The following is a 26247-nucleotide window of genomic DNA, read 5'->3' as shown; positions in this document are numbered from 1 at the left end:
GGAGGCACAGGCCGTCTTGTCAGCACTGCCTTTGGCACCGAGTCAGAGAAGCCCAGCTCTGGGACTGGTGGCTGGCAGTGCAGGGCGCTGGCTGTTTGCCTAGCCCCCGCCCTAGGCGCGGGACTGGCGGTGGAACAGGAACTGCTGGCACTTGGGCCGGAGATTTAATATTTGCAGGCGCGGCAGGGACGCACAGGCTCCACGGACGCACGGGCAGTGGGCCCCTATCGCTGCCCCATGCGGAGCCCCTGCTTTGTCTCGCGGTGGCCGCCACCAATGCTGCTCCTGCTGCTGTCGCCGTGGCCAGTCTGGTCCCAGTCATCCGCCACAGCCACCTCCTCGGGAACCCCGGGCGTCCCGCACTGCCCCGAGGCGTGCGCGTGCGCGCCTGGCGGCCAGGCCAACTGCTCGGGGCGCGCTCTGCCTGCCGTGCCCGCGGGCCTGAGCCGGGGCTTGCGCGCGCTGTTGTTAGACCATAACCGTGTGCGCGCGCTGCCGCCCGGCGCCTTCGCGGGCGCTGACACGCTGCTGCGCCTGGACCTGCGCGAGAATGGGCTGCGCTGGGTGCACGCGCGGGCCTTCTGGAGCTTGGGCGCCTTGCAGCAGCTCGACCTCAGCGCCAACCAGCTGGAAGCACTGGCGCCCGGCACCTTCTCGCCCCTGAGCGCACTGCGCTCCCTCTCGCTGGCCGGCAATCGGCTGGCGCGCCTAGAGTCAGGGGCGCTGGGCGTGCTCCCCCTGCTGAACGCGCTTGACCTGCGGGACAACGAGCTGGCGGCGCTGGCACCAGGCCTCCTGGCCGGCCTGCCCGCCCTGCACGCGCTGCACCTGCGCGGCAACCCCTGGGCCTGCGGCTGCGCGTTGCGCCCGCTCTGCTCCTGGCTGCGCAGGCACCCGAGGCCGGCGCCAGGTGAGCCCTCCGGGCAGGGTGGGCGGGCTGGGCCCCACCACCGCCGCCCCGCGGCCGCCACCTGACCCTGCAACCGTGTCCCACAGAGGCCGAGACGCTGCTCTGCGTGTTGCCAGGGCGCCTGACGCTCAGCCCCTTGACTGCCTTCCCGGACGCCGCCTTCAGCCACTGCGCGCAGCCGCTCTCTCCGCGGGACCTGGCCGTGGTCTACGCGCTCGGGCCCGTCTCCTTCCTCGCCAGCCTGGCCGCCTGCCTGGCGCTGGGCTCCATGCTCACCGCCTGCCGCACGCGGCGCCACTGCGCTACTGCCCTGGGCTGGCTGAAGGGCCCGCGGGAACCCGGCCCTGGGAGCCCCAACGCCTAGGCTCAGCCCTGAGCGGCCCTGGGCTGCTGTCCAGGCCTCCCCTCCTCTGTCCCCCGCCCTTCTTCACAGCCCCTGCAGGCGTCAACAACGACACAGAAATTTTCGCGACATTCCTTTAGACATCACCACTGCACACACCGGGTCAGGGGGCAGTGCGCGCCGGCCCCCGGCGGAGGGGCAGTGCGCAGCTGCGCACGGGCCGCATGGGGAAGGCACGCGCTCGACACGGGAAGGGCTGGGCCTGTACAAATTGGCGGGCAGGGCTGAGGACAGTCCTGAGCCAGCGTGTGGGGAGGCCTATCATGGGCTGCAGGCTGGAGAAGACGAACAGCTGGCTCAGCCCTCGTGGAGATCGCAGGAGAAGGTTGGGGGCGGAGGGGGGAGGGGCCCCGGCGGGCTCCTGGGCGGCAGCTGCCGGCTGAGGGTCCGAGGCTGCCCTCCTGGAGGTGCAGGGCTGGCTGGACGGATGAGGTCAAGCGGAGAAGGGACGTGGAGGGTAAGAAAAGGAGAGGGATGGAGCCGAGGCTGCCAGAAGCAGGCACTGGAGAAGGGCTGACCCCGCCAGTTGGGGCCTTGCACCCCCACTGGGGCGCAACTGGTGGCTGGGGAAGGATGGGGCTTCACTCTGCTCCAAGCCCCTCCGCCCTGGGGCCAGGTCAGCCCCCTCCCCCACTGCTTAGAGACCCCAGGGCCCTGCCTCTGCCGGAGTGCCCTGTGGCCCTGCCCAGCCAGCTCAGCTCTGGCCTGTCCTCAGCTGCTCTGGTCCGAGCCTCGGTCCAGCAGGGGCTGCCTGCCAGGCAGCAGGGCGGACAGACAGACAGGAGGCCCAGGGTGGGCAGTCTTGGGTGGGCGGGCTTCCCTCAGGCCTTCCCGAGCAGCAGGACCCATCAGTGTCCTTGGCCGGGCTAACTGGGCAGGTGGGCGCCTCCGGGGGCCTCACACCACGGTGCTGACCGAGGGATCTGAGAGGTTGAGCGTGCCCGTGATATCAGTGGGATGGTACTGCTGCAAAATAGAAATACACAGACAAGGCAGCCCGTTAGCCCCCATGCTCGGGGGCACGCGCAGGGCCGGGACGGGTGGACCGGCCAGCCGGCCGACCGGCGGGCGGGCGGGCACGGCCTGGGGGAGGCTGGGGGGCACTCCTCCCCCTGACCCCGTCGTGCTCCGGGACTCTGCGTGGGCCGGGCCGCTGTCCCGTCCATCTGTCTGTCTGTCTGCGGGGGAGGGGGGCAGAGGAGGGCGGGCAGGGCGTCTCAGCTCTCCCTATGACGGGCACACATCTGCAGCTGGCCCTCCTCCCTCTCAATAGCGCGTCGCGGCAGCACTGTGTCTTTTTGGTTTTGCAAAGCGCCGCGTCCACCCCCGGTGCTCTATAAATAAGAACCAACAATCAATACCCGCTGGCCCCGCTGGCCGCCAGGGACCCCAGCCCTGAGCGCCCAGTGCTGCCCTGGCCCAGACCGGCCACAGGACAGGGGCAGAGGATCTTAGCAGCCAGATCGAACCCACCCCTCCCAACAGAGCCCCCCTCCCAGGCCTCCCTCCAAGCAGGCGCCCAGCCCGGAACAGGATGGGAACTGGGCTGCCCTCCCCCACCCAGCCCCTCCAGCTGGCAGTACCCCCAGTCACCCCTACAGGGCAGGGACAGCCCCAGATGCCACACGGTGTCAGGGCTGGCCTGGGAGATGGTCCCTGGTGCCCACAGAGGCTCGGGCAAAGAGTCTTTTGGGAATGTGTCCCCAGAAAGGCACCTCAAAGGTCTCTGAGTTGCCCCTGGACCAGCTAAGGGGCATGAGGGTTTTCTCTGGGTGGGTGGATTGTGGGGGGATCAGGAGGCCCTCACAGAGCAATTTATCACTTGTGGAACTTCTGGCCTCCTCTCTAAATCTCTGAGGGTCCCCTCTCCCCAGGCCTGCTGCACCACCCCTCCTCTCTGGTCTTAGATCTCCCCTAGAACCCCTGGGAGGGTCCCCTGCCCACTGTCTCTGGCCTGTGAGGCCCCAGGCCATGCTCCCCGCTCCCAGGCCCTCGCTCTTCACCCACCCCCAGGGCCACGCCCCTCCTGGGAAGCGGCCAGGCCGCACAGGCCCTCCTTGGGGCACAAGGATGGCTTCACTCTGGACTTGGGTTGTCCTGTGCCACACCCTGTCTGTGTCCAGGAGATCCGCCCCCCCCCCCCAGTGTACTGAGTAGTGTGTGTGGGTAGGGAGGGGGTGCAAATCCCATTTCCAACTTGGAGCATAAGCTCTTGTAGGATGGAAGCCAAGCTGGCCTTTGGGCTGCAGGGAGGCCAAGGGCAGTGCTAATGCTGGGTGGCCCCCTCCCCACCTTGGACCAGGTGCCCCTAGTAAGGCTGGGTCCATCTTAAGGGCTTTTAGTCCGAGTGTGCATATCTGGTGCGGTGACAAGCTGCCCAAGGCAGGAGACCTGTTCTGACGTCCTGTAGGGAGGGGCTGGAGGGTCAGGACCTGAGGCGTTGGTCCCCTCCCTGGACGCCTCTCCTTCCTGGGCCTCTGTGTGGGAGCCTCAGTGACTCCAGCTCTGCAGGCCATAGCTCGGCCTGGGGTGGGCTCCACCCCTTCTGCTGCCACCCAGTCCCCGCCTGACAGTCCCCTGTGGCTGGGGGCCTGTCCCAGTTTCAGGCCCCAGCCGTCCACCCAGATGGAGCCAGGCCCGGCCCCCAGCCCCGGCCCACACAGAGACCACATGGAAGGGATGCAACAGGCATGGCTCTGGTGAGACACGTGAGACAGGTGTCTGGGTGGCGGGGCTGGCGGCCAGACAGATGGGCGGATGGGACATCACAGCCACCCCTCCATGGATGTCGCAAGGGGGGAGAGAGAGCAGTGGGCTCCTCTGGGAGAGGCTGGAGAAACGGATGTAACAGAGAGGTGGTGTGGCCTCCTGACAGGTGAGGAGTCCAGGACAGATTGGTCTGGGCTCCCAGCGGCCCTGGGCTCAGAGGCTGACTGGCTGACCAACAACATGACACAGCTTCAAGATGGCGCATGGCGTCATGGCATGGGGGGCAGACCAACGCAGAGACACATGGGGAAAGAGGACCCAGTGAGAGCCAGTGGGAGAAAGGACCAAGAAAGGTCTAGAGAGAGAGTGAAGACCTCATGTGCTGGGCAAATAGAGATGAAGGCAGAAGGACCACAGCGGTCAGAGGTGGGGTGGATGGGATGGTGAGGGAGAGAGGGAGGGCACGCCTGATGCACGGGACACAGACACGGGGGCGGGGCGAGATAAGAGTCGGAGACGTGGGACTGGGCGTTCTTCCCCTTACCGTGTCTTTGGAGGACCTACGTCTCTTGAAGCTGGAAGCCAAGGTGGAGGTGATAGCCCTAAATGTGGCTTTCTTTTTAGGGTCGGGCTCTGCTCTACCACTCTTTCTATCCTAAAATGAATATGTATAAGTGATTAGACAGCTAAGGGTGGCGGCCACACCTGCCCTCGCCTGCTCCTCAGGGGCTGCTGCCCAGCCTGGCCGGCCACTCAGGCCCTCGCTCCTGCCTGCTTCCCTGTGCTGGACAGACAGACCAGCAGCCGAACATGTGCAGGCGGCCTCTATGCCTGCCTGGTCTTGGGCCTGACCTTGCTTTGCTGGGGCTGGGCTTGTGGGGGCGAGGGTCCCATCTGGCTCACTTCCTGGGGGGTCGGCCTGGCTCCCTGGCTCCTGGGTGACCCTGGATTACAGGGGTCCCAAGGAGGAGGGTCCCCCGAGCACTGGAGGAGTCGCCCCTCGGGTCCGGCCAGCCATTCTGTCCCCGGAGGGGACGCACCAAGATTCAGGAAGGGGCTGAGGGGCCAAAGGCAGGTGGCAAGATGAACTGGAGAGATAGATAGATGGAGGTGGCTTCCAGACCCTGGCCTGGGGTCTGATGGCCAGGATGGCCCTGTGCCAGCCAGTGAGAGCAGTGACCAGGTCCCAAGAGCAAGAGTAGGCAGATGAGAGGTGTGGGCACTCCAGTAACCCATCCCCCTGTGGCCCTCCCTCTCTGAACATCAGCCTCATCCCCGGACACAGACTCTGGGGAGGTGCCCAGAGAAAGAGAAGAGAAGACGGAAGCCAGAACTGGACCACGGGGCGTGAGCCCACAGGCCCGCACAGGCCCCACTGCCTGCCTATCCCGGGTGGGCTGTGGCTACCCGACGTGCAGCCTATCTCCTGCTGGCAGCACGTTCCCACAGACACGACCTGGGGTGCCAAGCAGGGCCAGCTGGCCCAATTCAGGCTGGAGTTAGGGAGCACAGGACACAGTAGGGCAGCAGGAGGGGGGCCCTGGAGGGTGCCGAGGAGAGGCAGGGGGCGGCGAGGGCAGAGTATGTCTTGGACTCACGTGCTACACCCAGATGGGTCCCTGTCTTACCCTGCCTCAGTTTGCCTTCCTATGGAATGGGCGCCGGCGGGCGACTCTGGAGACAGAGGGGCCAGGCAGAGGCTTGGAGCCAGGCTTTGCAGGAGGCAGCCACCTGCAGGTGGGCCCCCAGCAATGCTGCCCCTGGCCGTGGCTCCTAGCTCCAGTCCTGCCCACATGGGCTCCTGGGAGCCGGAGCCAGTGCTTCGGCCTGCGGGATGGAGGAGGGCCGGGGCCAGGCCGGGCCATGGGCACCAGGCCTCGGAGGGTGGCCTGTCCTACCTGCAGATTCTTTCTCCACACGTTCACTGCTGCAAAGGCTAGCTGCATCTGCTTCCGGCGAGCGTCCTTGTGCCGCTTGTAGGCGATCTCGATGAAGATGAGGAAGATCCCAGCCACAATACCCCCGGCCACCAGCATGAAGACCCCTGTGGGCCAGCAGTCAGCACCTCAGCTAGCAGCTGGCCGGTCTGCAGGACCCTTGGGGAGTCCCCCCAGTGTCAGCAGGGTCATTGAGGGAAATGGGGAGACCGACCTGCCATGTTCTCAAAGGTGAGGGTGGCAGGGGCGTTGCTGCGAGAGTCGCACTCCTGGTACCGCACCCATGTCTTGTCCAGGTCTTCCATGAAGCCATTCTCGTGAGACCTAGGAGGGAGTGGTAGGGTGGGTGGGGGCCGGGGTGGGGGGCCTGGCCCTCAGGGGCAACAGCTGTGTGCCTAGGTGGTAGGGTCTAGCTCTGGGGAAGGGTCTGGCTTGGTGGGAGCCTCTCGGGGAAAAGTGAAGGGCAGTAGGCCGTGGGTGAGGCACTCACTTGAGGATGGACAGGGAGACGTTCTGTTTCCAGGGGCTGTCCTTGCGCATGCCAATGCCAAAGCCTGAGCGGAAGAACAGCTCGCCGGTGGTCACTAGATCACACTTCTGTGAGGCCTCAAACTCCAGCACCGCCGAGTCCCAAATGAAGGCATGAAGCTTGCTGCGGGCAGGAGCAGGGGTTATAGGCGCCCAGCACAATCAGGCAGCCCTTGCCTCTGCACCTTGCACACCTTTGTCCTGCCCACCTGGAAATCTCACCTCTGTCTCCATCCCCTGATTCCCATCCAGCCTGAACACTCTCACTTTTCTGGTAGGGGTGCATGCTCCTTCCCCCACCCTACCGCAGTCCTCCCTCCCTCATCCCGCATGGCTTGGATGGCTTCAGCCTCTCTGGGGTGTGCCCCCCCAACCTGTCCAGCGTGACCTGTCCCCCTCACTTGTCCCGCACGGCTTGGATAGCTTCGGCTGCACTCTCATAGTTATGCTTCTCCATGTGTCGGTACATGGTGCTCAGCTCCACCTGCCGCCGGAAGTAGATGTCCACTGAGCTCTGCTTCACAGTTGCATAGATGAACTTGTCGGAGGGATTCCTCAGCTGCAGGGTCAGAGGGCAGGGCTCACAGCTGCTCCCAGGCCCACCCAAGGCAGAGCTCCGCTGACCTCATGCTCCCTGCCTCCAGCCAGCCAGGCCTCACCCGTGGGTCGTTGATGCCTGTGATGCGCTCCTCAGGCCGGTCCAGCACCAGGAAGGCCGCCAGGTTGGCAGTGTAGGAGGCCACAATGATCATGGCAAACCCGGCCCACACCATGCCCAGGATGCGCGCTGAGAAGCTTCGGGGGGCGCCTGCGGGCAGAGGACGGTCAGCTCCTGGCAGGCAGGAAGGAGCTGAGTGAGCTGTGGCCTGGGTGTGGCCTCACCTTCCCCAATGCCTGAGTTGAGCAAGACGCCCCAGGAGAACCACATGGCTGAAGACAGGGTCAGCGCATCTTCCTCCTCTTCTTCACTGTTCACCTTGAATCGGCCAAAGGGGCTGCGGAGAGCAGAGGACTGGCGGGAGAGGGCGGCAGGGGCAGCCCTGCCTCGCCTGTTACCTGCTCTGCCCAGCCTGCGGGTGGAGGTGTCAGGCCCCCGGGGCCACGCTCACCTGAAACGGTCCAGCAGGTACAGCATCACAGCCACCACGTGCACTGACAGCCCCACCAGCAGCCACAGCGTGCTCTGGAAAGGCTGCATGAACGAGTCCAGTGTGCTACGGGGGATCTCCTGGAGAGGGACAGGCGGTCAGTGCCTCTCGAGTTCACCTAGGACCCGCTCCACCCCCGCCAGGCCCTGCCCACCTTCTTGACCAGAATGGTCAGGCCCTGGTACTTGAAAGGCTTGGAGAACTCGATGTACTGTGCCCGCTCATTGTTGATGGTCAGCGGCGCCACGATCATGTCCGCCTGCCCGCTGAGCAGCTCGCCCATCATCCCATTCCACTCCTTCTTATTGCTGTTGTTCACCTGTGGAGTGAGACAGCCGGAGGGGCGCCAACACCGTCAGCACCGCGCCCGCGTTAGGCTCCTACCCTAGCTCCGCTCTTGGGTTCCCGCCCACCCAGACCCTGTCCAGGCCCGCGGGCCCCACCCACATCAGGCCTTGCCGCAGCCCACTGACCTGTCCACATCAGATGCCGCCCCAGTCCGCAGACCCGCCCACCCTGGTCCCACCCCAGCCCGCGGACCCGCCCACCCAGGCCCCACCCACAGAAACCGCCCACCGTGGCCCTACCCCTCACCCCCCAGCCCGCGGCCCCGCCCACGGGACCGTTCCTCGCGGCTCGCCGCCATCCACGCGTACCCGTTCCTGAGTGCCAAACTTGCCGTCAGCCACCAGGTGCACCTCGTAGGTGAAGTTCATGGTCCGCGCCAGCTTGATGAGCAGGTCGATGCAGAAGCCGTAGCAGCACTGTGGCACTGTGTGGCGTGCTAGGGAGGCAGATGGGCCCTGACCACCGAGCTCTGGCTGCTGGGCCCCGCCGCACCCACTCCCGCCCGCGACCCACACTCACGGCTGCCCGGAGACGTGTCGTTGGGCCCGGTGCAGATCACTTTCTTGACCGGGTCCCCATTGACGGTGAACTCCTCCTTGCACGTACCATCGCTCAGCGTGGGCTTGACGTACACAAAAGGCTCTTGGTGGATGGTCACAATCTGGGGGGCGCCGGGGAGAAGACCCAGCCTCAGCGCCCAGACCCCCTGGATGCCCTCCAAATCCAGCTGCTGTCCCTCTGCTCAGCTCCACGTACTCCCTGGCCACCGTCCTCAGGAGGGTCCCCAGACTGCTCGGAAGCTGTGGCCTCCTGAAACACTGGGCGGTGCTCCTCTTGGCCACGTGTCTTTGGGGACTTGGCTTAGGCATCACTTGCTTCGTAGGAGCCGGCTGGAATGTCCAGTCTGCCCAGCATCTTCTCTGATTGCTCAGGGATGAAAAACCCCCTGTCCTGCGCAGAGCACACCTTGCCTCCCCTCCTTCCCCTCCACCCCCCGCTGCCCACCATGAGGACAGCGGCATGTGTGACATCCACTCCAAGTCTGCACAGGACCTGGGACCAAAGGGATCACCCTGGTCTCATCTCCTGGCCCGCAGTTTCCTTGGTAGTGGGCACTGGACTGCCTAGCTGTGCTCCCTTCCTCTCTCCTCCACGGGCGCTGTTCTCTCCCAAAGTGAGCCTCTCAACCCAGGCTTATGCTGCGGTTCTCTCCTCTCCCTGTCCTTCAGGAGCCCAGAGCCTGGGGATGAGGAGGACAGATATGGGACCGGCGGGGGGGGGGGGGGGGCTGAACCAAACGCAAAGTACCGACCAGGGGCCCCAGAGGAGGTGGTGGTGGAGTTGGGGCTGCGGAGTAGGCCAGGGGTCAGTTTGAGAGGTACTGTCTGCTGGCCCACCAGGGTGGGTGGCTCTGCAGGGAGAGGGTGACTCTGCAGGGGCTGGCTGGCCAGTCTCCTCTGCAAGGACAGCATTTTGACCTCTTCTCCCTGGAGCAGTGGAGCATTGGCAGGAGATTATTGCTTTTCAAACTTTCATCATGTTTTTCTTTTTAAAAATGCTTTTCGGGGATCCCTGGGTGGCGCAGCGGTTTAGCGCCTGCCTTTGGCCCAGGGCGCGATCCTGGAGACCCGGGATCGAATCCCACATCGGGCTCCCGGTGCATGGAGCCTGCTTCTCCCTCTGCCTGTGTCTCTGCCTCTCTCTCTCTCTCTCTCTCTCTCTGTGACTATCATAAATAAATAAATTAAAAAATAAAAAAAAATGCTTTTCTATTATACAAGAAATCTATGTTCCTGTATTTAAAGAATTGCTAAGACAAAAAACAAAACAACAAAATGAGTGTACAAAGCCATCAGCATCTGGCAACCCTAATGGGACCATCTAGCCATCGCTGTTAGGGCTTTTACTTTCAGACATTTTTAACACGAGGTATCAAACTGCTTTGGGAAAGCCCACTCTGCCTGTCGTGAAGGATGATGACTCATGGGCTGTTGCTAACACAGGAGTTGGGGTGAGAGGCCATGGAGGTGGCCTCAGAAAGCAAACAGGCTCAAGAGACATGTAAGAACCTGGAAATGCTGGGAGAAGGTTTGTTGGGCACATTGCATTTAGGGTCCTTGCCTTTGGTGATCTAAGATCCTAGCCCAGTGCTAGTATGGGTCAGCATATGGAGGGACTCTCACGAGAGGAGCCTGGGAGGGGACAGGGATGAGCACAAAGGAGCAGGAAGGGAAGTTGTGAGGGGAATAGCCAGCAAAGGAGGGGCTCCCAGGGGCCTAGGGAGAGACCTGAGCAGGGAACAGCCTGCAATGGGGAATGCCCAGGCAGTAGGAGACAGGACACAGCAGGAGGCTGTGAAGACGGGATGGGGGTGGCTAGGACCACCCAGAGGAGTGATGATGAGTGTGGATGTGGCATCTCAAGAACCAGGACTCAAGGCAGAGAGTGCTGAGGCTAAAGTCCATAGAATAGCCACCTAGCAGTCCCTCTGTCCCCTATCAGCTCATCCCTAGGTGAGTCCCATCCCTAGGTCTCAGTGGAGTTGGGTCAGAAGAGGCACTAGAGAGAGCCCATGGGATGGAGGGCCGGCAGCTTCCTCTCATCTCTCCACCTGCTCTCCCTGCTTCCTCTGTGGTGCCAGGTGTGGGCTACAGCACCCAGGTGCTGGTCCATTCCCCACTTCCTTTGGTCACTCTCATTGGCCTCACTGTCCCCTCCTCTGGGTCTGAAGAGCTGGATGGAGTGTCTGGGGTGTCAGTGCTGGCCCAGGGGGTAGGCTCCCCACCTTCAGCCTGGTGGACATCTGGTACCCTCGGGGCTTCTCTGTCTCTCCACCCGGCCAGATGATCTTCCTGTCGTTAGGGATCACCTGGGGGTGGGAGTATGAGATGGAGGGTGGCCACGCAGGGGTCTTGGCCCCAGGACCCTAAGGCCCCAGCCCCCACCCCCTCATGACCCCCACCTACATGGGTGCCATTGTAGATGCCCACTTGCACCAGCTTGCGGTTCTGCAGGTTCATGATGCTGTAGTTAGCAAACTTCCGGTCCCCATCCTCGTTGAACTCCACGCGGCCTGTCACCCCGTCTGCATACTTGGAAGACATCAGCACTCTGGAGAGGGCAGTGTGGGCAGACTTATCAGAGATGCTCCCTCTCCCTGGTTCTGAGCCCAAGCGCCTTCTTCTGCCTCAGTCGCAGAAAGGAAAGATTAGCAGACATCACACCCTCATGCTGGGAATCTGATGGACGGTGTGACTGCCTGCCAGCGCCAGATGGAGAGCACAGCTATGGTAGCTCAGAAACTCCTGAGCACCAGACCCTATTGGGGGCTCTCTGTGGGTTGAGACAGTATAACCTCCCAGTAGCCATCCTTGCTTTACAAATGAGGAGGAATAAGCCCAGGTGGGGTACAGTTGCCTCTTCACCAGTAAGAGGTGGAAGGAGAGTTAAGTCCTATCTTGTGTGTGTGCACATGTAGTGTGTCCATGGGGCTATATGTGTAAGTACATGTGATCTTTGTGTGGCTGTACCTCCTTGCACGTACTTGTGGCACATGTGTGTGGTACATGCTTGTCTGAGTCTGAGCACATACTCTGCATAGATCTATAATTGCGTGTGTACTCTTGTTGTGGGCACCATAACTGTGTTCTGCACATGCTACTCAGGGGCGGAGGGGGGTCTTGGTGATGTGCTGAGTGGCAGAGTGTCCAGAGTGCTGTAAGTTAGTGCCACTGTGGCTATCCACATGGGCATCTGGCCAACCCTGGCTCTTTACAGGCTTGGGTTCCATCCTTGAGGGCTTCTTTGTCTGATCTGCTGGATGCCTGGATGCCCCCGTCCCCATCTGCAGCAAGAGTCTCCTCCAAAGGGTGGTCAGCTACCGGGGGGGGGGGCGGGTGGGTCTCAGCATTGGCCATAGTGTTAAAAGGTGAGCTCAGGAGCAGTGGAAGCAGCCACAGCTTCACTGACATTTAAGGCGTTAATGTCAGTGTTGGAAGTGGGTGATTAGCACAGGGGGGTGGAAGTGATAGCAGAAGAGAGATGGGGGAAGAGGAAGGAAGTCAGGCAGATGACTGCATCTGTAGGGCATAGGCCGCAGGCTGTCCTGGACCACCTGCTCAAGAGGAGTATGCCCATCTCCTGAGAGGCCCCGCCTACCTCTGCAAGAGAGCCTGCCCGCCTCTAGAAGAGACCCACCTAGCTCCAGAAGAGAGACCTGCCCATCCTAGAAGACCGCCCTGCTCTCCCTAGAAGAGAGCCCGCCCACCCTAGAAGAGCCCCGCCCATCTCTAGAAGAGAGCCCCGCCCACCTCTAGAAGAGACCTGCCCACCTCTTGAAGAGTGGCCCTGTCTTCCAGATGTTGGTGTTGCCCACGCAGCCCCGGGGCGGGTCGGTGATGTTCTCCTTCTCCAGGAGTTCATGCACGGCCTGGGCCACCACGCCCACGGCGTCGCTGATGTGGGCTGATTCGTTCTTGCCATTGATGAGCTGTAGTCCGATGATGCCTGGGGCAAGTGTGGTGGGCTTAGAGTCTGCAGGGACCCTCTGCCCAAGGGACCTGAAGAGGCCCAGCACTCACCATCCGGGGCGTAGCGCAGAGCGTTCCCGGAGATCTCTCGCTCCCCCACCAGCCAAACGTACCCAGAGCCCGTCATATTCAGCATCGCAGCTGCACGGTACACGGTGGCAGCATCGTCCTCGCTGTAGGGCAGAGGGGGGTGACAGGCCAGGACTCTAGCCTTGCCCCACCGGACCTACGGCTGCTCCCAGTTCACAGATTCTCCTCTGGCGTGTGGGCCTGCCCTCCCCTGGCCTCTCCCCCAGCCCCTCCCTCGGCTGGAAAGAGGCCTAGGGACACTGCAGAGGTGACAGGTCCAGCACCACTGCTACCTTCAGCCCTTCCTAGGTCCAGTGATGGTGCAGAGGGATGGGTACCAGCTGGCATCGTGAGCCCCCCACCTGGGCCAGGAGACACCCCTTCCCCCAACAGAGGTGAGGGGCTGGAGGGTATGGGGTAAAGGGGCCCAGATCCCCAGAGCTTTCAGGCCTCTCTTGCTGGCCCCCTGCCTTGGTGAGCAGGGTCAAGGTGCCCCAGATGGTGACAGATCACTGTTGATTGCTGGCTTGCTCACAGGTGCTCAGAACTGCTCTGAGTACTTCCCACGGACTCTCTCATTTAACTATAACAGTATCCCTACGCAGCCCATATCGGTACCATCCCTGTGGCAGGAGGAAAGCCAGAACACAGAGGGGATGGTAATCTGCAGAGTTGGGTCTGTGTCTGGACAGTACCCCAGAGCCTGTGCTCCCGTGACCTCCTGGTAACCCTCACATGCTCTGGTTCTCCATACCCACACATGCAAGACAAAGGTCCAGGGACTGTCCTGGTTGGTCAGATGTTGGTGGGACCCCGCACCTGGGAACTGCCCTCAGCATCACAGCCAAGACCACTGGAGAGAGACGAGGGTTGCTGCTCCCACTCTGGAGTCTTCCCAGCAGCTGTGAGCATCTTGCCACCCAGGGCTGGGGCCACGACAGGGCACAGTGTAGGCTTTGCCTTGGAGGGGCATATGATCCAGAGCTCTTGGGGTGTCCTTACCAGTGAGCCCCTGCGTACCTGGTCCTCTAGGGCTTCTCATTGAGACAAGGACCCTGGGCCTGTGGGGCTATGGACGCCACTGGGGAGCCTCCCCCTGCTCCCACATTCCCTTCTCTGCCAGCCTGACCTGGCCCCAGGTAGGCCTAGACCATAGCTGGCATTTTGCTTCTCTAACGCATGGGCAGCATGGTATAGAGGGGTTGGACACATTGTCTGAGTGTTATTTTCACAATGACTGACTCTGGAAACTGAGGTGGCTCTAGGTCCCTAAGTGGTCTGCCCCCAGTTTTCTCAAGGATTAGCCAATGAGGAAATGCAAACCTTCAGTGTTTGCTCTACATCACATGCTACTGTCAGGTGTAAGCAATACACAGAGAGGTGATCCGGGCAGCACCACACCCTTGACCAAAAGAAAGGGTCCATCCAGGACCGCCAGCAGAGCCAGCACTGTGTCTCTAGGGGACCAAGGTCCCCACTGAACCTGGTGGAGAAGCCTGTCTGCGTGACCTAGTTCAGGTCTGTGACGTTTGGCTAAGTGGGAGGTACACACTGTGCTTGTCTCTATGTAAATCAGAATCACTAGTAAAAAGTTGGGGGCAAAACCCTGATCGATCCATCAAACTGTTTTAGGAAAGTAAGCGGTTCTAGAAAAGACCATCTCCAGAAAATAAGAATGACATTTGAGGGGTTCCCTGGGTGGTTCAGGGGTTTGGCACCTGCTTTCAGCCCAGGGCGTGATCCTGGAGTCCCGGGATCGAGTCCCACATCGGGCTCCCTGCATGGAACCTGCTTCTGCCTCTGCCCCTGCTTCTCTCTCTCTCTCATGAATAAATAAATAAAATCTTAAAAAAAAAAAAAGACATTTGAGAAATAACCTCTCTGCACTCTGTAGAAAATTGCTCAAAAATTAAGACTGGCTTAATGAGGTCTCTCCACAAAATGCTCTCAACAGGGACACCTGGGGGGGCTCAGTCAGTTGAGCATCTGCATTCAGCTCAGGTCATGATCTCGGGGTCCTGGGATTGAGCCTCACATCAGGCCACCTGCTCAGTGGGGGAGTCTACTTTTCCCTCTGCCTCTGTCCACTCATGTGCAGTCTCTCAAATAAAAATTTAAAAAAAAATAAAAATAAAAAAATATTTTATTTATTTATTCATGAGAGACACAGAGGCAGAGACACAGGCAGAGAGAGAAGCAGGCTCCATGCGGGGAGCCCAATGTGGGACTCAATCCAGGACCCCGCGATCACGCCCTGGGCCAAAGGCAGACGCTCAACCACTGAGCCTCCCAGGTGTCCCTAAATAAATAAAATCATTAAAAAAAATGTTCTTAACAGCCCTCGTGAAGGAGGAGCCAGGGTGTTGGGTGGAAGTAGCAGGGTCTGGACAACATGTATACTGGTCCCTTGTTGGTCATGTATACAGGTCCCTGGGACTTGGGCGTGAGGGGCAGCCGGTGGCCTCTGTGGCAGGACTCTGGCGTCTCTGCTCCAAGCCCTGCATGTGAGGGGAGGGGGTCCCCAGTCTTACAGTCCAGGGAGGGGCCTTATGTGGACCTGATGGCTGTGTGGCCCTGTGAGTGCTAGACCTTCCTGGCAGTGTGTATAAACACGGGTGGGGGTAGATGCATGCATATAGTGTGTGCCATGCTATGGTGTGTGTACATATATGTGGGTATACACATGCCCTGTGCATGCTGGTGTGGAGGACATTATGTGTGGTGTGTATGCCATGCAGATGTTCGTATATATAAGTATGTGTGGTATATGCTGTATCGTGCCTCTATGTGCATGTACCATGTATGTGTGAATGTTTCGTGTGCATGCATGTGTGGTACAACATGTGCATGAATGTGCTGTGTGGCATGTATATGGTGTGCACACATGCATGTGGGTGTATGCATATGGCTGTGCATGAACACATGTGCATGTCTATATAACAGGTGTGCAATGCATGTTCATGTGTGTGTACACGTGGTGGTGTGTGCACCCTTGGCATATGTTGTGCATGGTGTGTACACAGTGTTTGTATGTGTTTGTGTGAACACGTGGTGTGTATGAGTGGTGTGAGCATGCTGTGCGCCTGTGGGCATGTGTGCACAGGTTTAGGTGTGTGTGCATGCGTGTGTGTGGTGTGCACATGTGTGCATACATGTGCTGTGACACGGCGTGTGTGCAGCTGTTGGATGCACATGCCCTGCCCTGAGCTCACCTCTTCCATGGAGCCATGTGTGCCCCTCTTGTCCTGGATACTGAGCTGCACCCAGCCCGTGCCTGGGACCTTGGTGGCCAGAGAGTAGCCCTGTCTGTGGGCCCGGGCTGTGCTGGGTGTGCTGGGTGTGCTGGGTGTGTTGGGGCTCCGTGGACCTGATCTATCTGTGCTTCACTTCTTGGCCTGTGTCCTGGGGCCACCATGATGGCCACACACAGGCTGAGCAGGACTGGTTTGCCATGACCTCAGGCCCTACTGGAAACAGTGCCTGCCGTTGGACATCTATGCTTCAGCATAAGGAGTTCCTTGACCTCTTCTGTCCTGGTTGAAGGGACCTTCTGCTTGCTAGCTGACTGTCCATTTGCCCATCTGTCTGTTGGTCCAGCCACCCACCCATCCTTTAATACCATCACATCCCCTGAGCCTCTTCAAGCCCTATGACGAATGAGGGGCAGGTAAGCCAGTTGGGAAATCAGACAGGAGGGTCTGGTGGGACTCTCTGGAGGAGGCTTGCTCTGGGAGGGACCAGGCGGCCCCTTGACCTCACCCGGGCCTTAGCCCTTTCTCCTGGTCGCCTCCCCAAAGTGCCTAGGGCTGGCTGGTTGGCCTGGGCCAGTGACCGGAGACCCTGAGCCAGGTCACCTGCTGTAAAATAGGCTGGACCCTGGGCCTCCTCCTTCTAGTTCCTCCCTGCAGCACCCACCCTCTGTGGGGAGAGCAGGGCTCCCTGCCTCCCAGTCCAAGGAGCCTTGCTGGGCCCTGCCCTCCCCAGCCCCAAGACAGGGGGCATCTGGCTCTGTATCTGAGGTTTGCTGACTGAAAAAACAGATGCCTGCCCTGTGACTCAGAGTATGGCTTCCTCTGTGTGGCCCGCTGGACAGCAGCCTTTGGGGAAGCCTCCTGTGGGCAGGACGACCGCTCGTGCCTCTGTCCACTCTGCTGGGGCCCACAGTGCTTCCAGGGAAGGGCAGAAAGGGGCTGTGTCCACGTGGGCCCTCCGGGCTACTCCATGGGACAGGGCTCTTCCTTTCCCTAGAGCCCAGGAGGCCTGCACTTTCCCTTCCTGGGGGACCTCAGGTAGGGAGGCTGTTACTGTGGCCTCATCGCCAAGGTCAGGGTGGGTCAGGCCCTGGCCAGCGGCAGCCTGGTGTCCACAGGTCCCTAACTGGCTCCCTTCTCGAGCTGCCCACTGCAGCTGCTGCAATCCCTCTTCTGTCCTCAGACTCCGGCTCTCTGCCTGCTGTGGCCTTCTCACTGGGCTCACCTGCACACCCACACATCACTTCCCTGGGCTTTTCCTCTGAGCCTGGCTCCCAGAGTCCTGTGTCATATCTATCACCTCGGGCCATGTTTGCCCTCCTTAGGGCAGGGACCTCTCCACCTCCCACCTCAGAGCAAGCAGCAACAGGTGACTGGAAGGGGGAGGGATAGACAGGTAAAGGGGGTTGCATCGGCCAGTGGCCAGGTGTACTGTCATGGGAGGGGCGGGGGGCTCTCCTCGGCAATAGCACATTTGGGAAGCCTCAAGTCTGATTCAGACTAATGGCGCCCCTGCCCAGGTGCAACCCTGGGGAAGTAGGGGGAGGGGTCGAGCCCAGCCTCACCTGGCAGAGAGGATGATGACCCGGGCCTCCAGCTCTCGTGCCTCCATCAGCAGGGCCGTCACATTCTTGGTTCCCGGGTCAAACTGCAGCACCTTCTCAGCCTGCGGTGTGAGCAGAGGTGTCAGCAGGGGGCCAGGGTAGAGGACACAGCGCCTCGGGGGCGAGAGTTGGGCTGCAGCTGCTAGGAACCCAGAGGCAGCTTAGCTAGGGCTGCCTCAGCCTGCACCTGCCACCTGCACTGTGCACCTGCCTGGCTGGTTCCTGCCTGGCCTGGCCTGGCCTCACTCGCTGTCCTCTCTTCGGCCTCCTTGCTCTCCTGTGCTCGCTCCATCTCTCTCCTGCCCTCACTTTTGCACTGAGCATGCAAGCTGAAGTGGGCTGAGACTCAGAAGGATGCGTGCAGCGGACAGGAAACAGAAGAGTTTTGGAATGCAACCGGGAGCAGAGATGGGGCCGACCTTTCCAAAACCACGGGAGATCCTCTCAAGCCTGACCCTGCAGGCCCCTGCAGGAGCAGTCGGACAAGGCAGGCGGCCAGCCGGGGCGGGCAGGCTCCCTCCTGGGTTCCACGAGGAAACCCTGAGGGTCCCAGAGGTTCGCATGCACTTCCCGGAGAGCAGCTCCTCCTGCGGCCGTGCCTGCTTCTGGGGTGCAGGCCGAGGCTGAGGCCGCTGGGCGGGCCGCGGACACCCCCGAGGCCCGTCCTGCCCTCTCCTGCCTGCGGTTGCCTGCCTCACAACCTCACTCTCCTCAAGGCTCAGGCCTGCGGCGCAGCCCGGCTGGGCCACAGCGGCCCTAGTGGCCGAGGCGCCGGAGGCCAGGGCTCCCTAGTCGGTGGGTGGCGTGCACGTCCATGCATATATACCTTGGGTCCGCGCTTGTGGTCATAGGACAGTTGGTCGAGGTTTTCATAGTTCCTTTTTTTACTCTGATGAATAATGTGCACAGAGAAAATATGCAGACACAGAAGAAGATTATAAACGGTTGAAAATGACGGCGCTAAAGCAACCACACCACCTCCTCGGCACGTCTGCAGACGGGCACATACCTGGAGCTCGCAAACACCAAGCCCGAGCGGGGCTGGGGGCCGGGGCGGTGCTGGGGACGAGGGGGCATGGGGGCCACCGGGGCTCCCAGCCATGGAGCTGTGCTCTTGGAAATGGTCACACATGGGACAAAGGGTGGCCCTGTCTGTGTCCATGCCAAATGTGTCCCTTTTGGGTCCCATCTGCCTCCCCCACCCCTGCCATGCACCTGCTCTGTGGTCCCAGCAAGGGCCACCCCACCCCAGGCAGTCCTGCGTGGGGAGGGTGAGCAGCCCCTCCCTCGAGCCCTGTCCCCTCTGTCCCTCCCCTCCTGGCATCCTCCCCTTTGCCTCCCTTAGAGGCCTGAGTGCCTGTTCTCACTGACGGGTGTGTGCACAACCATCGACTCACATGTGCACTGGAGAGCGAGTGTAAGGACTATGTGTGTGCGTGCACAGGGGTGGTATGCAGCTGTGGGGCGTCTGCGTGTGTGTGTGTGTGAGTGCACATGGTGAGTGTGCCCAGGGGCCACATGTCCAGGTATGATCTTTGTCTGTGGCGGGACATGTGATGTGTGAGGGAACTGTCTTAGGAATGACTGCATGTCACTGTGAACGTGGGTGCCCGTGGCTGGGTGTGCAGGGACATGGCTGGCAAGCGTGTGAGCAGGTGTGTGCAGCCACTGGTGGGCATACCAGGGGGTAACCAGCCTGCTAGGCACTGGGGGCTGCTGTCTGGGGAGTAGTGGGGCCCACGGCGCTGGTGGTCAGCCCTCCCTCTCAGACCCAGCCGATCTCCCACAGCAGGCCCCCCCAGGACACTCTGAGTCTGCCCTCTGGCTTCACCCACCCCAGCCATGCCCTCTATCCCTTCAGGGGCCTGTGAGGGGCCTGGGGGTGGCACTAGGTTTGTTGAAGCCGGCTCTGACTTCCCGGACAGAACATGCTCCCTGCCACCCCTCCGGTCTGGCCTCCCGGCCGCCCCAGCCTAGGCCTCCCCCACTGTCTGCGCAGTTTGGCCTCCACCCTGACTCAGGGGTGGTGGCTCAGGTGTTGAGCACCCAGGGCCCCAGGCTGGGTGATGATGGGAGCCTGGGCCTCCTCCAGCTGGCAGTTGGGGTGGACAAGGAAGGAGATGGGGGTCCCCTGGACCCCCAGACATTGCCACTGTGTTCTCTCTGCTGCGACCGTCACCGGGCCGCGCTGGGGCCGTGGCTCTGTGTATCTAGAGCCAGGCAAGTCCTGGGTCTCTTGGGGGAGTCCAGAGCCCAGCCCCAGGGAGAGGGTGAGGGCGCGGCCACTGGGGCTCACCACGGGGGAGTGGGAGGGGTGGCCCACTGGGTGGGCGTGGGCTCCTGGAAGGACAACCCGACAACCGGCAGCCAAGGTGGGAAGGGGGTGGGAAGAGGGGGGAGGGGCGGCAGGCGAGGCGGGGCTTGGCCTGGGGAGGGTGTGGTCCCAGCTGGGAGGGTGCGGGTTCTCTGTAGGGGGGCAGGCCCTGGGTAGGGGGCGCGGGGATTGGCTGGGGGCGGGACTGTGAGGGGAGGGGAAGGGAGAGGGGAGGGGAGGGGAGGGGAGGGGTGTTTGCGGAGCTCCAGGTGGTCCTGCCCTCGCCCCGCAGGGACTGACACGAAGGAGATTTCGACTAATGGCAAAGCGAGTGAAATGAGCCGAGAACAGGCCGGGGCGGGCGCTCGCCAGACGGAGAGGTGCTGACCATGCACGATGGAAAGAAAGGGTGTTCACACACGGGCCACAGACACAGCGGCGGCAGCGCCGGCTCCCGCTCGGCTCCTCGGCTGCGCGGCGCCTCCTGCTCCTCCCGCCTGCGGCCCGGGCCTCACCTTGGATTCCCGCTCCTCCAGCAGCGTCTCCAGGCGCTTCTGCGCGGCCCTGCCCTCGTGGTCGTCGCTGACCAGGAGGATGATGTGGTTCCAGCTGTACACGCGCATCATCTCGAACCAGACGCTCGACTGGTGGGAGTAGGGCGGCACCGTGCGCAGGAAGCTCAGGTGTATGCTCTGCGGGAACACGGCGGCGGGGCTGAGGGGCGTCGCTGGACAGAGGCCCGGCCCCGGTTGGCCGGTTGGCCGGCACCCCCGAGACAAGGGCAGACCCCAGGGCGGAGGACGGCGCACTCTCTCACTGCGGGGCACACTTGCCAGACCTGGGGACCCCATCCCACTGCGGGCCACGTCCTCTGATCTCAGAAACAGAAGCTGGGGGTCTGCCCAGCAGCACTCTGACCACGCCAGGTCCTAGGGTGTGCTCCCTGCACCACCCCCTGCCGTAGCCACTCCCTGCTGCTGGACAGCTTGGGCTCTGGAAGGTTCTCTTGACATGCAGCATCTCAAGGATCCCCACCCGGGCTTCATGCAGGCTCCTTCCCCAATCTATATAAGTGTAGTGTTTGTCAGAAGTTTTTATTTGGGGCTACCTAGCCCCCAAGTCCAGAGGTCGTTGCTTGCTGGCCCTGCCTCCCTTCCCACATGTAAGCATGAAGGGCCTGGGAAGGGCATGGCAGAACACGCGTGGAGCAGGCTCCTCAGTCCAGCTTCTCCGTGTCCACCGGGGAGCACTAGTCCCTTTGGTGGTTGGTGTCCCTGCACAGCCATGCTGCTGTCACGGTCCCCCAGGATGCCCACGTTATGTTTTTACCTGCTCCCTCTTTGTGGCCTGAGGGGCGGCGCCTTGGAGGCTAAGGGCAAGAATGCTCCTCTGTCCCTCATCCACCTGCCACTGGGGCTGCAAGGGGGTGGTGGTTGGGGTCTTAGATCGGCTCTGACCCAGGCCTTCCTGGTCCGGTGTTGGGCACAGGTTGACAGTGGCCTGGGACCATGAGGGGGGCTAGGGTGGAGTCACAAGGTTTGGCCATTAGGTTTGGCCTCACGTTAGACCAGGGAGCCGGACCACAACCTGGGTGTGGGCTGGGGTTTGGACACCTCCTCCCGGCACTGCCCTGGATAGCCCACACCTGGCACCCAAGCCTGGCGCCCACGCCTTCCATTTGCATCTGAGTGCCAGAGAGCTAAGGAGGTTGGAGGGCTCAGGAAAAGATCCCCAACCTCCTTGCTCCTGCCCCCGCCCCCCCTCCCCCCAACCGCTGAGGGCTGAGCGCATCTGAACAGTTTGGGTGCTTCAGCTGCAGGCTGGGCCGTCAGAGCCACAGAAAGGGGTTGCTGCTCCAGCCTCCAAGTGCCTTCCTCCCGTGGGGCCTCCTGGAGAAACTGGCTCTGGTCTCACTTTCCCCTCGCCCTGAACAGACCCACCGCTAACCTCCCCAAGACAGCCTGGCCCTGGCTGGGATGACCTCTGTGCCTTAGGCAGCTTTATGTGGACCTGTAGGCTCCTGGCCAGGAGAGGAGGTGGGGCCTGGGAAGCCCCCCTCTGACCCCTCCTGATTTGTCTGCAGGTAGCCCAAGGTCTGGAGGAAGGTGGGGAGCAGGCCACGGGAGTCTCCCAGTCTCTAGGCGGCTCACTGCATCCCCAGCTGAGGAGTCCTCCCAGAATTGTGGGCATACGCCCTGGGAGAGCTGTGGCCTAGAGTGAGTTCCCCACCTCATGAGATGCCAACTTGGAGATCTCTTGGCTCATCCAGCTGCTGCTCCAGGACTGGATGGCTCAGCTGGACCCTGCTTCCCACCCAGGGGCCACAGGGGCTCTACATGCTGCTGAGTGGTGCTGCTTACAGCCCCGGGGCCTGCAGACCCCAGGCCAGTCCCTCCTGCCACGAGCTGCTGCCTCTGTTACCCTGTGTGCATGCACACGTTGCTTTCACCTGTGCCCCGCAGTAGGAAGGGCTGGGAGCCACAACCTCATGGCTGCCGGCTGCATCCCTTCCAGGTTTTTCCTTCCCTGGTAGCCCCCCTCCGGCTCTCCAAATCCACCTGCCTGTCTCTTCTCCGGGCCCATGGGGACCTTTGCTATTTCCAAGGGCTTGTTTTGGTACCTGTCACCTGCTAGTGGGACATCTGCCAGACTGAGTGTGTGTGTGTGTGTGGGGGGGTGAACATGTCTGTGTCTGTGAATGCAACACTGTGCTTGGTGTGAGTGTGCATAAAAGTGCATGAGTGGGGATGCTTGGGTGGCTCAGTGGTTGAACATATGCCTTCAGCTCAGGGTGTGACCCTGGGGTCCTGGGATTGAGCCCCGCATTGGGCTGCCTGCATGCAGCCTGCTTCTCCCTCTGCCTGTGTCTCTGCCTTTCTCTGTGTCTCTCATGAATAAATAAATAACATCCTAAAAAAAATAAATAAAAGAGCACATGAGTTTTCCTGGGAATGTGTTTGAGCGTGTGCACACGAATTTGGTGTGAATGTTTGAGTTGGTACTTGTGAGTCTGTGAGTCTGAGTTTGCATGCCAGGAGACTGTATTGGTGTGCACGGGCATGCATATCAGTGAGTTTGTGTGTGGGTATGAGTGTGCAAACATGCATGGATGCGTGAGCTCACGTCTTACCCTGCTGCTCCTTGAGCCCAGAGCCTGTGGTCTGAGCATCTCTGTGCCCCTGCCCTCCTCCCTTTCCCCAGGGCAGCTGCCAGTGGCCCTGGGCTGTAGGACTCAGCTGCTGGGTCTGAACACAGGAACAGAGCCAGCTGGGCCCCCATTGAGTGGTCAGGCTTACCTTGTCTGAGTAGATGGACATACGGGTGGTGAGCCCCAGGACGGGGATGCGGTAGAAGCCAGCTGTGTAGGAGACGGGGGTGGGAGTGAAGTGGTCGTTGGGGGTAGGTGGGTGGCTAACTAGGATGGCGTAGACCTGTGGACACAGGGGACAGGGTCAGCTCAAGTGGGGAGTGAAGGTGGGGTGGGCACTGCACTGGAGCTGGCTGCCCAGAAGCAGCGGAGACTGAACTCAGCAGGCCAGGGGTGGGGATGCAGCCCAAGGGTTACACACCCCCAGTCAAGGGGACGAGACCCTAAAACCACCCTCAGAGTATTAAAAATATATATAAGAGTGAGTCAGAGGCAGAGCAAGACTCCAGGAGGCAGACAGGACACATGGGGGATGACAGACGCCTCCCCGCACTTTCCCTGCCTTGGCACTCCCTTCACCCCCTGGTCCTGGAGGGACTATCCTGAGTGTGTACTGAGACCCCAAAAGGGAGGACCAAGGACTGTTCTTGTGATGTCCCAGGAGGTACACACCACCCCTAGCATGGGCTAGTGGAGTGGTGGGTCCTGCGTCATGCTGACGAGCACACCCACGCCACCCACCATCCCTCCAGGGTGTGGAGGCCAGTGCTCCAGGGACTGCAAGGCACTCGGAGAGGTCTGCATGTAACCCCACAGGTTGAGCTTTACAGGAGGAGCCAGGCCGGGAGCCCTGGAGCCCTGTCCTTTTGCACGTGTCTTCCAGGGGCTGGCTGAGCTCAGCCCAGTTTGAACAAGACCCAGTCCTGACTAGAAGCTCCAATCACATCCTCAAGGACGGGAAGGGAAGTGCTGGGAGGGGGCAGCCTAGCCTTCCTGCCCTACCACGGCCCCTGTGGGCAGGTCTGAAGCCAGTAGCTCAGTCTTCCAAGGCAGGGGAATGGTGGTGGCAGGGAGCAAATGGCTTGGCAATTCCCTGCCACCCTCACGTTAGAAGGACGTGCGTCTGTCCCAACTCTGCTTTCCATTCTCTGAACAACCATCTCCTGGAAATGGCACAGGGGTGGCATGCTCCAGCCCCACACTGTAGGGATGACGGCTGCCATGCTAGCACCACATTTGCCCATAGGATGTGCTCGGTGAGTGGCAGCTGCTGATGTCATCTTTGCTCCTGGCATTGGCTCTTCTCTGAAGGAACAATGCTCACGGACAGCATAACTGTGAGTTGGAGCAGGGGTCCCCAGAAAGCACCCTACCTGGACTCTCTAACTCCACTTTTTTATGTCTCTCCCTCATCCCAGATAGGACACATGACCCATGTTGTCCTGTCTATAGTGCTCAGGGCTGGGAGCATGGAGGTGGCTTGTGAGGCCGAGAGTCCCAGAGGTCCAGCCTCTGCTGTTGGAGCTGTTTGCACTCGCCGTCCCCTCCAGTCTGCACCCAAAAGTGCCCAGTCTGTGTATGCACGAGTGTCTGACCATACAGGTGTTCACAAGTGGGTGCTGGAATGTGCATGGGTATGAATGTATGTCCCGACATGTCCACATGTACATGTGCATGTGTGTGTGTGATTGAGTCTGTATGTGACAGCACCTGTGTTTGCATGTGCACCTGGGTATGCCAAGCAGTGTGTGGCACATGAACATGTGTGTCCATGGGTAGGCATGTGTGTCAGGCAGGTGTGTGTGAGTGAGCATGTGCAACTGATTGTGTAATGGTGATGCATGAGTGTGTCCTGATATAAGTCCAGGCCTCTCTGTGCATAAACACAGATGTGAATGCATGCCCCTGTGAGTGTGCATGTCCTCAGGCATGGAGTGTCTGTCAGGTGAGCGAGGATGAGCATCATTTGGCCCAGCGTTGGCCCTGATTCTTACATAAAAGGCTGCATTGCAGTGATCCCGTGGGTTCATTGGAATTCCGCAGGCAGCACGGCCCGGGGCGGACAGCTCTGACAGGCAAAATCCCCGGAGTCATGTGTTCCCCCGCAGCGCTGGCTTTCAGTGACTCCCACGCTGCGCCCTGACACCTCCCACGGCACAGTCCCCATTCCTACCCCACAGAACACCCTGCTTCAACACCTGAGGCATTCCCATCTCAGAGGAACCAGTGGATGGGGGAAGGGGAGGGGGGAAGCAGAGACAAAGATGGCCCCAGGTCCCATCCTGTTTAAAGGCCTGCACAGAGTGCACGCGTGCAGCTGGGACAGTACCTCTGCCTGTACGCCTTGGCTACCCACCTCTCACCATGATATGAAACAAAACACGACATGAAACAAACCACGACATGCTTGCCCCACATCTGCGCACATTGGTAGGGACCTGAAGCCCTGGAGCCTTGTGAGGACTGACCAGGGTAGCAGATGGGGGTGGGGAGCAAGATGTGGCAAGAACTGGGGTTTGGCTGCTAGTGAGACCAGAATTTTCCAGAATGAGCTAGCTCACTTAGGGGTCCTCTCTTAGGAGGGCTAGGAAAGGATGAGATGAAACTGGGACACTAGGAGGGATGGAGGGTGGAGGAGGGAGGATGGTGGGGAGGTAGCAGGGGGAGGGGCAAGAGCTGCTGCACAGTGGGAGCCCTGGTGGGGTGTGGTGGGCACCTGGCTGGAGATGAGGTCTTCGCACACCGACAGAGCCATCTGGATGGCGTTGGGCTTGTGGGTGACGGACGTGGCATTGAGTTGGATCTTCCAGGAGCCGTGCCGCTTGTTGGCCTGGTTCACGGCCTCACGGAACATCTGCTCGTGCTTCCGCGTGCTCAGCACAGCTCCGATGTTGACAATCTTGGGGTCGCAGGCGGCGCGGGCAAAAGAGCAGGAGAAAAGCAGGGCGAGTGTCAGCAGGCGCATGGTGCTCATGGGCTCCAGGCAGAGCCCTAGCTCTGGGCAGCTCGAATGCCAGGCCCTCGGTGCATCCCCAGCGGGGTGTCCCGGCCGTCCTGCGCGTCCCCGCTCCCGCGGGCTGGGGACGCCACGTCTTCCCCTGGAGCCGTAGTGCGGGACGCTGCGCGGGAGGGAGGAGGGCACCGAGCCCCAGGCGGCGGGCGGGCGGGCGCGCGTGGATCCCTCGCTCGGCTGGCGCTGTCCGCGGTGCTGAAGCGGGTCCCGGCGCTGCTCCAGGCGCCGCGTACCTACCGGACGCGGCGGACGCGGCTTCTGCGCCGCCTTCCCTGGTCCTGGTCCCGACGCTGCGACGCTGCGGCGACCGCGGCAGCTGCGGAGCCGCGAGTGGGG

The 26247-nt window shown here is 61.2% G+C and overlaps 2 protein-coding genes across 10 annotated transcripts; one reads left to right on the top strand and one right to left on the bottom strand.

Moving 5' to 3' along the window:
- The first annotated feature begins 223 nt into the window (after positions 1-223).
- On the top strand, positions 224-1402 carry LRRC26 (leucine rich repeat containing 26). The gene is made up of 2 exons (XM_041725340.1): positions 224-910; positions 997-1402. The coding sequence occupies exons 1-2, from the start codon at positions 238-240 to the stop codon at positions 1272-1274; spliced, it is 951 nt and encodes a 316-aa protein (XP_041581274.1). The 5' UTR covers positions 224-237; the 3' UTR covers positions 1275-1402.
- On the bottom strand, positions 1374-26247 carry GRIN1 (glutamate ionotropic receptor NMDA type subunit 1). Of its 9 annotated transcripts, none has more exons than XM_041725337.1 (21): positions 25615-26247; positions 23047-23181; positions 20266-20442; positions 18263-18325; positions 17398-17498; positions 12564-12685; positions 12315-12489; positions 10950-11094; positions 10769-10852; positions 8503-8644; positions 8292-8419; positions 7790-7954; positions 7597-7715; positions 7370-7482; positions 7147-7295; positions 6889-7046; positions 6450-6611; positions 6174-6283; positions 5921-6066; positions 4567-4677; positions 1374-2647 (listed from the first exon to the last, which is right to left on the bottom strand). In XM_041725337.1, exons 1-21 carry the CDS (start codon positions 25870-25872, stop codon positions 2531-2533), a joined length of 2880 nt encoding a protein of 959 aa, XP_041581271.1. In that variant the 5' UTR covers positions 25873-26247; the 3' UTR covers positions 1374-2530. The 9 variants fall into 9 exon arrangements, with proteins under 9 accessions (XP_041581271.1, XP_041581263.1, XP_041581273.1 ...); XM_041725329.1 differs by having other exon boundaries at positions 1374-2279; positions 25615-25974; XM_041725339.1 differs by lacking the exon at positions 18263-18325.

This window comes from Vulpes lagopus, chromosome 12, assembly GCF_018345385.1.
Source record: "Vulpes lagopus strain Blue_001 chromosome 12, ASM1834538v1, whole genome shotgun sequence".
Taxonomy (NCBI): domain Eukaryota; kingdom Metazoa; phylum Chordata; class Mammalia; order Carnivora; family Canidae; genus Vulpes; species Vulpes lagopus.
The sequence above is the reverse complement of the archived record's forward strand: the minus strand, read 5'-3'. Positions and strand labels throughout refer to the sequence as shown.